Source organism: Myotis lucifugus, unplaced genomic scaffold, assembly GCF_000147115.1.
Source record: "Myotis lucifugus unplaced genomic scaffold, Myoluc2.0 scaffold_2, whole genome shotgun sequence".
NCBI lineage: Eukaryota > Metazoa > Chordata > Mammalia > Chiroptera > Vespertilionidae > Myotis > Myotis lucifugus.
Window position 1 is genome coordinate 9,408,849 of NW_005871050.1, and position 13,356 is coordinate 9,422,204.

Here is a 13,356-nt window from a genome sequence, read left to right on the forward strand (position 1 = left end):
CAATTCTAAAATTTTGTAAAAAATTGTCTTATTGGAGTTTTGTGTGGAAGTGGATGCAGATGCATGTTTGCTATTTTTTTTGGTCTGTTGTTTTTACTGAGAATCTCAAGCCTTCTTTACAAATTAAAAAATAAAAACAAAAACGTATTGTTCACCCCCCTTCTCCCCATGTATAAGCTTCATGTGGCCAAAACCCTGTCTGTTTTCCACCACATTATGCCCTGTGTGCCTGATCCATAGTAACTGCTCATTAAACATTCATTGACTTGAATCCCCAACAGTCATCATGCTATAAATATTTGTTCAGAGTAAAACAGAACAAGTTACCTTAAGTAATGGGGCATTTATTGTAAGAATGCAGAAGAGGAATAGAAGACAAATCTTCTAAGAATCTTGTCATACAAGTCGTAGTACAGTTGGGCCTCAGATGTCAGACTTGGTCAGATCTAGGGACAGGGTATTCTGTCTCTAGTGGGCCTTATTCACTCCTGGATCCACTGACCACTGGATTCTATCCATTCCATACAATTGAAATTTATCTCACAAGTCTTCAATGATTTTTTTTTTAAGTTGCTCTATTTAGGGTATACCTTTTGGTCAGTATCTTGGCTTCTCTGTACTATTTGCACAGCTAGCCATTGTTCCTGCTTGAAACTCTTACCTGCTTGATTTCTAGGGTACAGGATGGATTTTCTCTTCTTTTACCTCTTTGTCTGCTCCTCTCAGTCCCCTTTATGGGCTTTTCTTTCTCTGTCTATTCCCCAAAATTTAGTGTTTTGTAGGGCTTTGTATTTGACTTTCTTTTTTTTTTTCATTATTGTTGAAAGTATTACAGATGCCCCCCTTTTTCCCCATGACTCCCTCTATCCCACACCCCCCCCCAGGCCTTCACCACACTATTGTCTGCATCCATGGGTTATGCATACATGTTCTCCCTGGGGATCCATTCCTATAGTTTCAGCTATCACCTATAACTCCCAATTTTATCTCTCCATATCTCTGTCCTAAGCTCTAGACTTACATATCCCATTGCCTTCTAAGTCTTCTGCATAAATATCTTACAGGCAGTTTAAACTCTTAAGAATCCCCCACATGATTTCACTCATGTGGAATCTAATAAACAAAATAAACTGATGAACAAAATAAATCCAGAGATATCGAAGCATGGAACAGATTGATTAATCTCAGAGGGAAGGCAGGGGTAGGTGGGGAGAGATTAACCAACAAATTTGTATGCATATATGCATAACCCATGGACATAGACAATAGGGTGGTGAAAGGCCTGAGGGGGGTAGAGGTGGTCAATGGGGAAAAAAGGGGACATCTGTAATACTTTCAACAATAAAGATAAATTTAAAAAAAGAATATCCCTTAGACAAATTTAAGAGGCCCAAATAAAAAACCAGAAATCTGCTTTTACTTCTCCCTTTTCCTTATCTCCCATTGATCTCTAATAATAATAGTGATAGTTTAGTAATGTCTGCTGTGGTTAAGTTTTACACATGTACTACCACAAATTGTCACATCACCTTAGAAATAGGTATCATTATCCCCTTTTAAAAATGCTTGCCATATATATATATAGTGTGTGTGTGTGTGTGTATATATATATATATATATATGTATATATATGTGTGTGTGTATATTATATATATATATATATAAATATTTTATATATATGTAAATAAAAAATATATATTTGGATGAATGGATGAGGAAACAGGCTTGGAAGAGTTAAGGAACTTGACCAGCTTATGACAGCTAACCAGGGACTGAACTGATTGTAGAATTAACTTGATCTGGGTTTGAATTCTGCTTCTACCACTTACTAGCCAAGTAACTTTGGTGATATTTTAAAAATTAAAATAATCACATTTCCCTAAAAGATATATTGTAAAGATTCAATACTAGTGTGAAGTTCGTGGTGCAGTGTCTGACACATTGCAGGTACTCTATAGATGGTAGCACTATTATTTCCTTGTGATAGAATCTGCCTTGCAAGCATACACTCATTATTTCATCTTTTTTTCTCTGTTCATTTATATCTTCCTTAACATTGGACCATTTTCTCCTCATTCATATATTTAACCATTTTGGAGTTGCCTGAATTTTTATTTCACTTTTAGAGACTCCAAATTGATTTCTTCTAAGGTTTAAAAATCTTATATGACAGATTTTTAAAGGCTCTTTTTTACTTATTCAATAATCTAGTCTTAATTTTTGTTGTATTTTGTGCCATCATATTATGCATGTGTAATTTGGGTTTATATATGAAATTTCTGATAAACTTTTATAAAAACTGTAACTTTTTAGGTTTTAAAACCATTTTTGTTACGTCGTATAAAAACTGATGTAGAGAAGAGCCTGCCTCCTAAAAAGGAAATAAAGATTTACTTGGGACTGAGTAAAATGCAACGAGAATGGTGAGCTATTTTATTTTTATTAGAATTAATGTATAAGGAGTTATTAAAAATTAGCTTTGAAGTGGTTCAGTTACGCCTTTAGTTCAAAAATTACATTGTATGTTTCAATGGCAAGTTAAGTAGTTCACATATTTCAATGGAAAATTGGTGAGTATTTCATTTAGCCTTTGGGAAAGAGCGTTGGCTTTGGAGTCTATAAACTTGTGTTTGAATCCTGAGCTTTTCCTCTTAAGAGCTATTTAGCTTGGGCAAGTTATGTCACCTCAGTTGCCCTTCTTTAAATTGGGGATAATAATACTTAGCTTATCAAGATGATATCAGGGTTAAAGAGGATAATGTCACGGACACATTTGCTATTTTTTCCATCAGGGGAAATAGAAATAACTATAATAACAATCAGTAATAATGAGATGGGTGAAAATGTCAGTGGTTATGTATATTATAAAAATAGAAGCTCAAATGGTTTTATAAATACAAACAAAGCAGGAAATTGACAAAAGAGGAGTCACAAGGAATCATAAATTAGACATGTTAATAGTGTAATAATGCTGCTAAGAGAAACAATATGATGCTTATATAAATAAAATTAGATCATTTATGACATATAATGACTTCTCTGTTATTGAAACTAGTTTAAGGTAGTTGTGAAGAATATATTTTTCTGGACTCAGACATAAGATCAAACTCTGGCTTTATTCCTTCCTGTAGCTCTGAGTAAGTTGTTTCACTTCTCTTAGCTGCTTGAATTTCTGTCTGTAAAATGGGGGTGATACTAGTACAAATTTCAGGGTTTTTATGAAGATTTAACAAGATGATTCATATAAAGCCCGTGACATGCTATTTGGCACTTGCATTCAGTGCAGGTTGGCTCTTATTATAATTAAATATTCTTACCGTTCAGGTGAATACATTGGTCTATTTTTGCCTGCATGAAGGTCTAGAAAAGAAAATGAAAAATGTTTATAGGATCAGAAAAAAAATGACCTGGGTAGAGAAATATAAGAAATAATGATTGTGTATTGAAAAATTATCAGATATAGTTATTTGAATAGTTATCAGCTGATTGTAATTTCTAGTAATGGAAAAAGCAGAGGAATAGATTAATAGGCAACAGAGAAGTTAAAATGTTTCAGCCTTTATTACTTTCTTGGTTTTGCTGATCAGATTTACTATCAAATCTTTATCTTTTTTTAAATGTATTTTTTTTTATTGATTTTAGGGAGGAAGGGAGAGGGAGAGAGAAATAGAAACATCAATGATGAGAGAGAGTCATTGATTGGCTGCCTCTTGTATGCCTCCTGCTGGGGACTGAGTTTGAAACCCAGTCATGTGCTGGGAATTGAACTGTGACCTCCTGGTTCATGGATCGATGCTCAACCACTGAGGCACTCCAGCCAGACTCAAATCTTATTTATCTAATCTAATAAAAGAGAAACATGCAAATTGACCGCACCTTCGCTACACCCCAAGCCACGCCCACCAGCCAATCAGAGTGACTATATGCAAATTAACCCACCCAAGATGGTGGCCGGCAGCCACGGAGCTGGAGCAAGCAGGAGGCTTGGTTGCCCCGGCAATGGAGGAAGCCAAGCTTCCCACCTGCGGGCTGTGGCCTCTGCTCAAGGCAACCAAGTTTCAATTATAGAAGACAAATAAATCCCAGATACCTGCTTCCAGCCAGCCTCCACTGGGAGCTTGGGTGGCTAGGGGCCTTGACCAACCTGCAAACAGCCATCAGCCCCTCACCCAGGATGGCCACACCCTCATGGGGTGAGGGTCCCCGCTGGGGGTTTGGCCAGCCTGCAAAAAGCCATCAGCCCCTCACCCAGACTGGCCAGGCACCCCAGCAGGACCCCCCACCCTGAAGGTGGTGTGGCCAGCCTGAAAACGGCCCTCAGCCCCTCACCCAGGCTGGCCAGGCACCCCAGTGGGGACCCCCACCCTGAAGGGGCTGTGGCCAGCCTGAAAACAGCCATCAGTCCCTCACTCAGGCTGGCCACAACCTCATGGGGTGAAGGTCCCCACTGGGGGCCTTGGCCAGCCTGCAAACAGCCATCAGCCCCTCACCCAGACTGGCCAGGCACCTCAGCAGGACCCCCCACCCTGAAGGGGGTGGCCAGCCTGAAAACGGCCCTCAGCCCCTCACCCAGGCTGGCCAGGCACCCCAGCGGGACCCCCACCCTAATCTGGGACACCCTTCAGGGCAAACCAGCCGGCCCCCACCCATGCACCAGGCCTCTATCCTATATAATAAAAGGGTAATATGCAAATTGACCCTAACAGCAGAATGACTGGGAATGACTGGTCACTATGACACACACTGACCACCAGGGGGCAGACGCTCAATGCAGGAGCTGCCCCCTGGTGGTCAGTGCACTCCCACAGGGGGAGCTCTGCCCAGTCACAAGCCAGGCTGATGGCTGCCAGAACAGCGGTGGTGGTGGGAGCCTCTCCTGCCTCCTCAGCAGCGCTAAGGATGTCTGACTGCAGCTTAGGCCTGCTCCCCGCTGGCTAGTGGACAGCCCCCGAGGGCTCCCAGGCTGCCAGAGTGATGTCTGACTGCCAGCTTAGGCCCAATCCCCTGGGGAGCGGGCCTAAGCCAGTAGGTGGTCATCCCCTGAGGGGTCCCAGACTGCGAGAGGGCACAGGCCCCCTCTAGTCTTTAAATAGGAGTCTAAATTGTTCTCCCAAGTGATGTTTTTGATGGCATTAAACCTTTCTAATAATCAGTGATTAATTATATTTAAAAATTTTAGGTATACAAAAATCCTGATGAAAGATATTGATGTTTTGAACTCTGCTGGCAAGATGGACAAGATGCGACTCTTAAACATTCTGATGCAGCTACGAAAGTGTTGCAATCATCCTTACCTGTTTGATGGTGCTGAACCTGGTCCACCTTATACTACTGATGAGCACATTGTCAACAACAGTGGTAAAATGGTAGTTCTTGATAAACTGTTGGCCAAACTCAAAGAACAGGGTGAGTTACAAGTCTTTCTATTAATATGAAATAACAATATTAATGACTTGTATATGAATAACATTTTGCAGAATCACTCATTATTCATTCATTCATTCATTCATTCATTCGGTCAGGAAACATTGTTGAGTACTTAATATTTGCCAGGAATTGTCCTATAGGCTGGGTATAAAAAGATGCATAGGCACACAAAATACTCTTTGCCTTGGAGAAGCTCACAGTGTGGTGAGGAGTAATAGTTGGAGTTCATTGTGATAAGTGCTGTGATTTGTTGAGAAACTGGGAGTTGGGGAAGTGGTCACAGAGATGGCATTTGAGGTGCGCCCTGGAAAATGTATAGAAGTAACCCACTGGAAAAGGAGGGGAAGGGTTTTCCAGAGTAATGAAGACAGGTGTGAAAGAAGGGAATGTGGAGCTAATGGTATTTGGGGTAGAGTGGCAGTAATGAATCTGGGAAGATGGATGGGGCCATGTTACAAAAGGCCTTTTAAAACATGCTTTAAGGAATTTGTGCTTATTTGAAGGCAGGGTGGGTTGCAGGGCAGTTCAGAGAAGACTTGGCTGTGGTAAGTGATACAATCAGACTTGTATTTTTGGAAGAGAACCTTGGAAGCAGTCTGGGGGAATCTACTAAGAAAAACAGACTAGAGGGAAGAGGTTAGAAGATTCTTGCAGTATTCCAGTAAAAGATTGTGTGGACCCATTGCTCAGCCTCAGGACAGAGTAAAGTCAGATTTTACTAGTAGATCACCTCAACAAATGTATAGCATGCCTTGAAGGTGTGTATGTGTATAAGTGTGTGTGTTTAGTGGAATGTTCATGTGCTACATATTTATATTTCATATGATGCTTACTGTTATTTTTGTAACTTTCAGGTTAGTTTTACACAAACTGAATAACTTGCTTTTTTTGGTAAAATGTTTTAGGTTCAAGGGTTCTCATTTTTAGCCAGATGATTCGCTTGCTGGACATTTTGGAGGATTATTGTATGTGGCGTGGTTATGAGTATTGTCGATTGGATGGACAAACCCCACATGAAGAAAGAGAGGTAAGGATGAGAAATTAAATAAAGACATCAAAATTTAGAGTTAAATTAAGCCATGTTTTCATCATTAAGGAGTTTTGAACTTTGACCTTTTTTGTAACTAGATGCATTGAATTTCTCACTGCCACTCCTCTCTCTCTGAGATTTCCAGTTTGGCTTCCATTATACTGATTCTTTACCAATCATTCTTTTCAAGGTCTTCAAAGACATTTTCACTTATCTAAAGGATATTACACTATTGCATCTTTACCTCCTCTAACCACTGCTATCTCTGACCTTTTGATTACTAACTGTTTCTCAGCTAATTCTTTGACCTCTGATTTTATGTCATTTTCTTTTATTGATTTGCCTCCTACAGTAGACCCTCACCATTCGTGGAGTTTAACATTGAGATTTTTCCACTTTATGACCAACCCTAAAGACTCAAGAAACATAGTAGTAATTTGTAAAGGGAATAATCTCAATCTTACAGAGATTTTGTAAAAGTGAAATGGGATAACATAGGTATAGGTGCTGATCATACATTTGGATCTTGGAATACTAAAAGTTTGGTGTGCAGAAAATAGTCATTTAGTTAGTGAGGAAGCCTACTTAGCACCTAGTATTTTTCTCATATTTGGAAATTCTTCTAGGTCTTAGATTATTCCTCACGAATGTCATGGGTCTAATGTATTTTAAACCTTTTAAAGCACTTTTTGGGGAGGGCTTTGCTAATTTATCTTCTCTTTTCTGTGATCCTTCAGGACTCTGTCTTTGGCCTCTGTTTTAAGTCTGTACTCATGCTCTGGGCAAAGATCGTGATTTCATGGTATAGTGGAAAATGCATTGAACTTGGTTTCAGAAGACCTGAATTTTAGCACCAACTCCACCACTTTGTAGTGTGTGCAAGCCATTTAATTCTCTGAGCCTCAGTATCTTTAACTGTATTATAAGGGTAATATTAATACCTAGGCTTCTTTTATCTGACAACGTTGTGAGGACCATTGGATATAATAGGTATGAATGCAGTTTTTAAATTGTGTGGTGCAGTTTATAGCGCATGTCATGAAATTGCACACAATCCTTTTTACCTCTCAACTTTGGGGCCCCTTCTCAGGTCACAAAGACTCAGCACATGGCCTTCTCCCTCCATAGCTGTGGCGGGCCCTCTGTCCCTTGTACGTTGCATTGAAGCCTGGCTGGAGCATAGGATAGGTATACAGGTCCTTTTCATATTAAGGGTTTACCTGCTGCCCACTTTGGGGAAACACTTGCAGTAACATTTACAATAGTGGAACATTTGAAAGCTTACACTGTCCCCTGCTCTATAGTATTTTACTCTTTCTAAAATGGTAACTTGAAGGTTTATTGGGCTTTTGCTGATTTATTCTTGAGAATGGGTTTCTCCAAATTCACCCTAACTGTAGACCATATAGTACCATTCATGATGACCCTTCTTCCTGGAATAAATATGATATTAAGGCCGAAGGGTAGATGCTTTTTGACTTCAACTAGCCAATATGCATTTCTAGCTGATCTCCCTCCTCATAAACATAGTAGATGTTACCAAATTATGCCCCAAATTCTTCTGTTTTCTTAACATTTCAAATACTGTTGTCCCTCCAGAGGCTTTAAATTGCATGTATTGACTTTAGATACAGCAAAGTCAGAACTGATCATTTTTTATTTTTTGGAAATGCCCTGCTTTTCCATTATGTTGTCCACACAATCATTTCAATAATTTTTTTATTATTTTCCCAATAAGAAGGGGAAGACCATATTTGATTCCTTATTTAATCATTTCTCAGCTGATAATAAAGAATTCTTTCTCAACAGCTTACAGATTGGCCCTTTCTCCATTGATACAGTTAAATTCAGCTAAGTCTTTGGTCATCCTCAGACTCAGTTCCTGTAACTTACACTTAATTGGCATCGTCACTTTTATAGGGAAAGGGACTAACATTTGTCAAGCAACTACTACTATAAGCTAGGCAACTTATAGTTCCAATTGAATTCTTCCAGCAGCCCAATAAAGTATTGGTAAAATTTTCTGTACTTGAAACTGTGTCTCAGAGAGGTTAAATGCTTGCTCAGATCCACATATGTAATAAATGGTAGAGTTATGATTCACGCCCAGGTTTTTGCTATTTCCTCTACACCAAATTGCCTCTCACTACACCATGCTGCTTTCTATACTGCCCTCTCTACATGCTATACTGACTGTGGCAGTGGGAGTCACCTTTTCTGCCTGCAACTTTTGACCATGCCATTCCATTCATGAAAAGTGTAACTGCCTATATTTTGTGATTATAACAGTAATATTTGATTGCTGAAGGAAATTTGGAAAAGAAAAGTATTTCTGGCCAATCTTTTAATGTATATAGTCATGTATGTATTAAGTATATAAATATAAGTGTTTATATAAAATATACATTAAAAGATTATAATTGATATACTATGTACATTATATATAAAGTTCAGTATCCTGATACTTTTTACTCAACATCAAATTGTATTTTCCTGTATCAGTAAAAAAGTCATTGTAAAAATAATTTTAGTGTAATATTTCATCTTATGGATGTACTATGAATAATTTATCCCCCCATTGTTGATCATTTAGGTCGTTTCAAATTTTTCACTATTTATAAATAATGGTAAAGTGAAAGTCCTTATACATAAATCTTTGTGCACGTCTCTGATTATTTCCTTAGGATAATTTCCTAGAAGTGGAATTACTGGGTCAAAGGGTATGAATATTTTTAAGACTCTTGATGCATATTGCCAAATTGCTTTCCAGAAAGGTTGTACCAATTTACACTCCCAGCAGCAATGTATGAGAGTGCCCGTCTCACCGTCCCCTTCGTCAACATTGAGTATTATCATTTTTTTTTAATCTTCAAACAATGGTATTATGTTTTAATTTGTATTTATTTGATTACTGGTGGATTGAACATTACTCTTGTGTTTATTAGCCATTTGTGATTGTTCTTCTGTGTATTGTCTGTTTTTTGGTTTTTTTTTTGGCTCATTTTTTTCTTTTGGGGTCTTAGTGGTTTTTTTTCTAATTAATTTGTATGAGATCTTTATATAGTAAGGATATTAACATTCCATTAATTTTTAAGATTCTTTACTAGATATCCCTTGAATACCTTCCTGATTTTCCTCATTACATCTCTGTTTGCCCCTTTTCACCATATCGAAATAAATCTACTTACCTTCCCCTATATCTGTTGCTCTCATTCCCGTTTCTAAAACTTTTTCTTTCTTGGCTGATCTCCTAAACTATACCTTCCTTATTAATTCATCATAGACTAATGGGAATGAAGTTGACATATCTGACATTTTGTCCCCTAAATATATGTCAGCTCTCACTTAAACATTTTCACTATTATTGTTTTAATAATTCAAATGATTTATTACTTGCTTAGTTAAATTTATTTATATGAGTGTTCTAAGTTTGACTCTATTGATGTACTCTTATAAAGATTAGGCACTTTATGCAATATACTTCCTACAGCAAATCACACAGTACAGTATATAGATAGCTAAATGTTTAAATATTTTAGAAGGTGGGAGAATATTACGAAGTGGGGTTTTGAGTCTGCATTTTAAAATTATATGTTAAGGTAATATAATCTGATTTTCTCTCTTTTTCTTCCATCTCCTGTGTAAATTTAAAAAAAAGGAAGCAATAGAGGCCTTTAATGCTCCTAATAGCAGCAAATTCATCTTTATGCTGAGTACCAGGGCTGGAGGTCTCGGAATTAACTTGGCCAGTGCTGATGTGGTTATACTATATGATTCAGACTGGAATCCACAGGTTGATCTGCAAGCTATGGTTAGTAATCTTTAATGATGTCAGAAATTTTTCTTCGCTCAGAATACTATTGTTATTTATATAGCACAAAGACAATTTATGATAAAAAGATAACAACAATTTTGGGGAGTTTTTGTAGATGCTAAAATAGATTCTCCTGGAAAATAAACAACATTTCAATTGTGCTAACTGCAAAAACAAACAAAAGGAAATGAAAACAAACATACCCAAATCCAACTATAACATTTGTGTGTTGATTTTGGCTTTTTATCATGAAAAATAAATGTCTTGAAGAGGACGCATGCATGTTTTAATGAAGAGGGTTAAAAGTCTCTTAATATTCTGCTTATCAATTAAATATATTAAAATCCTTACTACTAAAATTGGGAGAGGTGCGATTTTAACTTTTGTAATAAAACATTTGGGGTAAGAAGGTAACAAAGGAAAATATTTCAGGAAAACATTTGCCAGTATCAGAAACTATTCTACCTTAATTTTTTTTTTTCAGGGAGCTATTTCTCTTACCTTTCATCATAGTTTCATTTACTGAACTAGAGCTACAACTTCTGTCAATCTTAAGGTATAGAAATATAATTTCAGAAGTAAAAAGATTCAAAAGAACTATTCATTCAAAATCCCAAGAAGTTATGGAATAACTGACTGTCTTTGGAAGTCATATGCCAGTGAGGCATAGCTTAGAAGTCTTTCATTTTCTTTCATGATAGAGAATTGAAAATATTGACCATTGGGACATTTAAAAATCAATATGCTTTGGCATAATTTTTTTTTAGCATGGTACAGAACTACCTGCTTGATATAACTAGGAGAAAGCCAAGTAAGTTAAAGTGTTACTGAACTGGAAAACTTATTGATGATAACCTTTATTTCCATAAATTGTTAGAGTATAGCTGTTTCACAATTTACTGATTTGAGTTTGAAATTTAAAATATGTGTAGGGATGTTGCATTCTCTTTCAGTGTTGAAGGTGTAACTGGACTCTGGTATTTTTATATTTAGTATAAAAGCTGTTTTGAACTTTGTTTCTTTGATGATTTTTTCTCAACTACCATCCTCCCTTCACCTATTTGCTCTAGCAGCTTCTGTTTTTTAAAAACCACTACCCCTAGATCCGTGGTCGGCAAACTGCGACTCGCGAGCCACATGTGGCTCTTTGGCCCCTTGAGTGTGGCTCTTCCTAAGCCTTAGGAGTACCCTAATTAAGTTAATAACAATGTACCTACCTATATAGTTTAAGTTTAAAAATTTGGCTCTCAAAAGAAATTTCAATGTGTACTGTTGATATTTGGCTCTGTTGACTAATGAGTTTGCCGACCACTGCCCTAGATGTTTTAATATTATCAGAACTTGCCACCTGTCAGCTTTACCAACTATAAACCATAGAACCAATTCTAGACCAATATACAGTAAGGATATTAGTATTCAATTAATTTTTATGACTCTACTACGGATTCCTGAATTGCCTCAGCAAGAAGAAGGAACTGTTCGATGATGAGATAAAGCTGACTTTTGCTACCATAGCAACACTTGTTAACTACTTTGTCCCTTACTAAAAGTCCTTGCTCGTGTGGAAGGTGTTTGGACTTAGTGGGTTAAAAATTATTTAGTAACTTAGTCAAGGAGCTTTCAGCTCCCTCTAGTTTTTTTTTTTAATTTTATATAGTTGGCATGTAGTATTATATTAGTCTCAGGTATACAACCTAGTTCAACATTTGTAAACCCTGTGAAGTGACCAGCATGATAAGTCCACAAAGCTGTAATGATGACTATATTACCTATGCTATATATTATATCCTCGTGATTTATTTTATAACTGCATGTGCCGCGGAATCGTCTTCATCTTCTTGATCATCCCCCCTCTGTCACCATTAGTTTGTTCTCTGTATCTATGAGTCTATTTCTGCTTTGTTTTTTAGATTTCACATATAAGTGAAATATATGAATGCATTTCTCTAACTCATTTAACTTAGAAAAATGCCCTCTAGATCCATCTGTGTTGTTGCAAGTGGCAAGACTTCATTTTTTATGGCCGAGTATTCTTCTTCTCTCTTTCCTTCCCTTCCTTCCTTCCTTCCTTCCTTCCTTCCTTCCTTACTTTCCTTCCTTCCTTCCTTTCTTTCTTTCTTTCTTTCTTTCTTTCTTCCTTTCTTTCTTTCCTTTCCTTCCCATCCATTATATCTATTCGATAGATATATATTAGATATATATAGATATAGATAGATATATATAGATATAGATAGATATATATAGATATATATAGAGATAGACTTGCTGGAGGCCTGCATGAATGAAATTTCGTGCAGGGGGAGGGTCCCTCAGCCCGACCTGTACCCTCTCACAATCCGGGACCTCTGGTTCCTAACTGCTCACCTGCCTGCCTGCCTTAACCACTCTGCCTGCCTGCCTGATCCCCCTAACTGCCCTTCCCTGCTGGCCTGATCCCCTAACTGCCCTCCCCTGCCAGCCTGATCCTCCTAACTGCCCTCCCCTGCTGGCCTAGTCACCCCTAACTGCCCTCCCCTGCCGGCCTGGTTGCCCCTATTTTTTTAAAAATATATTTTATTGATTTTTTACAGAGAGGAAGGGACAGAGATAGAGAGTTAGAAACATCGATGAGAGAGAAACATCGATCAGCTGCCTCCTGCACATCTCCTACTGGGGATGTGCCCGCAACCCAGATACATGCCCTTGACCGGAATCGAACCTGGGACCTTTCAGTCCGCAGGCCGACGCTCTATCCACTGAGCCAAACCAGTTTCGGCGACCCCTATTAACTTTTAAAAAAATCTTACCCCCTTCACACATAATTGTATTTGACTTCCTTATTGGCTTCTCCCTGTCACACAATTTTTCTCTCTTTCATGTAACACTTTTTCCTACTGACTCATCATTTGTAAACTTTTCTTTCCTCCTTATTTCCTAGTTCTGTTCCATCATCCTTCTTCCCATCTTTCTCCAACCCTCCCTCCCTCCAACACATTCCTTCTTTCCTTTATCTTTACCCCTGCCTACCTCCCTTTTCCTTCCTTCGCACCTTAATTTTTTTCTTCACTTCCTCCCTTGGACCTCCCCCATTTCTTCCTTCTTCCAT

The 13,356-nt window shown here is 37.9% G+C and overlaps 1 protein-coding gene across 1 annotated transcript in view; it reads left to right on the forward strand.

Moving 5' to 3' along the window:
- Positions 1 to 13,356, forward strand: part of SMARCA1 (SWI/SNF related, matrix associated, actin dependent regulator of chromatin, subfamily a, member 1) — an 81,974-nt gene that overhangs the window by 19,358 nt on the left and 49,260 nt on the right. Inside the window, 5 exon segments of the mRNA XM_006082129.3 lie at positions 2,314 to 2,423; positions 5,180 to 5,406; positions 6,333 to 6,454; positions 9,142 to 9,177; positions 10,116 to 10,268. Of these exon segments, the coding sequence (XP_006082191.1) occupies positions 2,314 to 2,423; positions 5,180 to 5,406; positions 6,333 to 6,454; positions 9,142 to 9,177; positions 10,116 to 10,268 (648 nt within the window).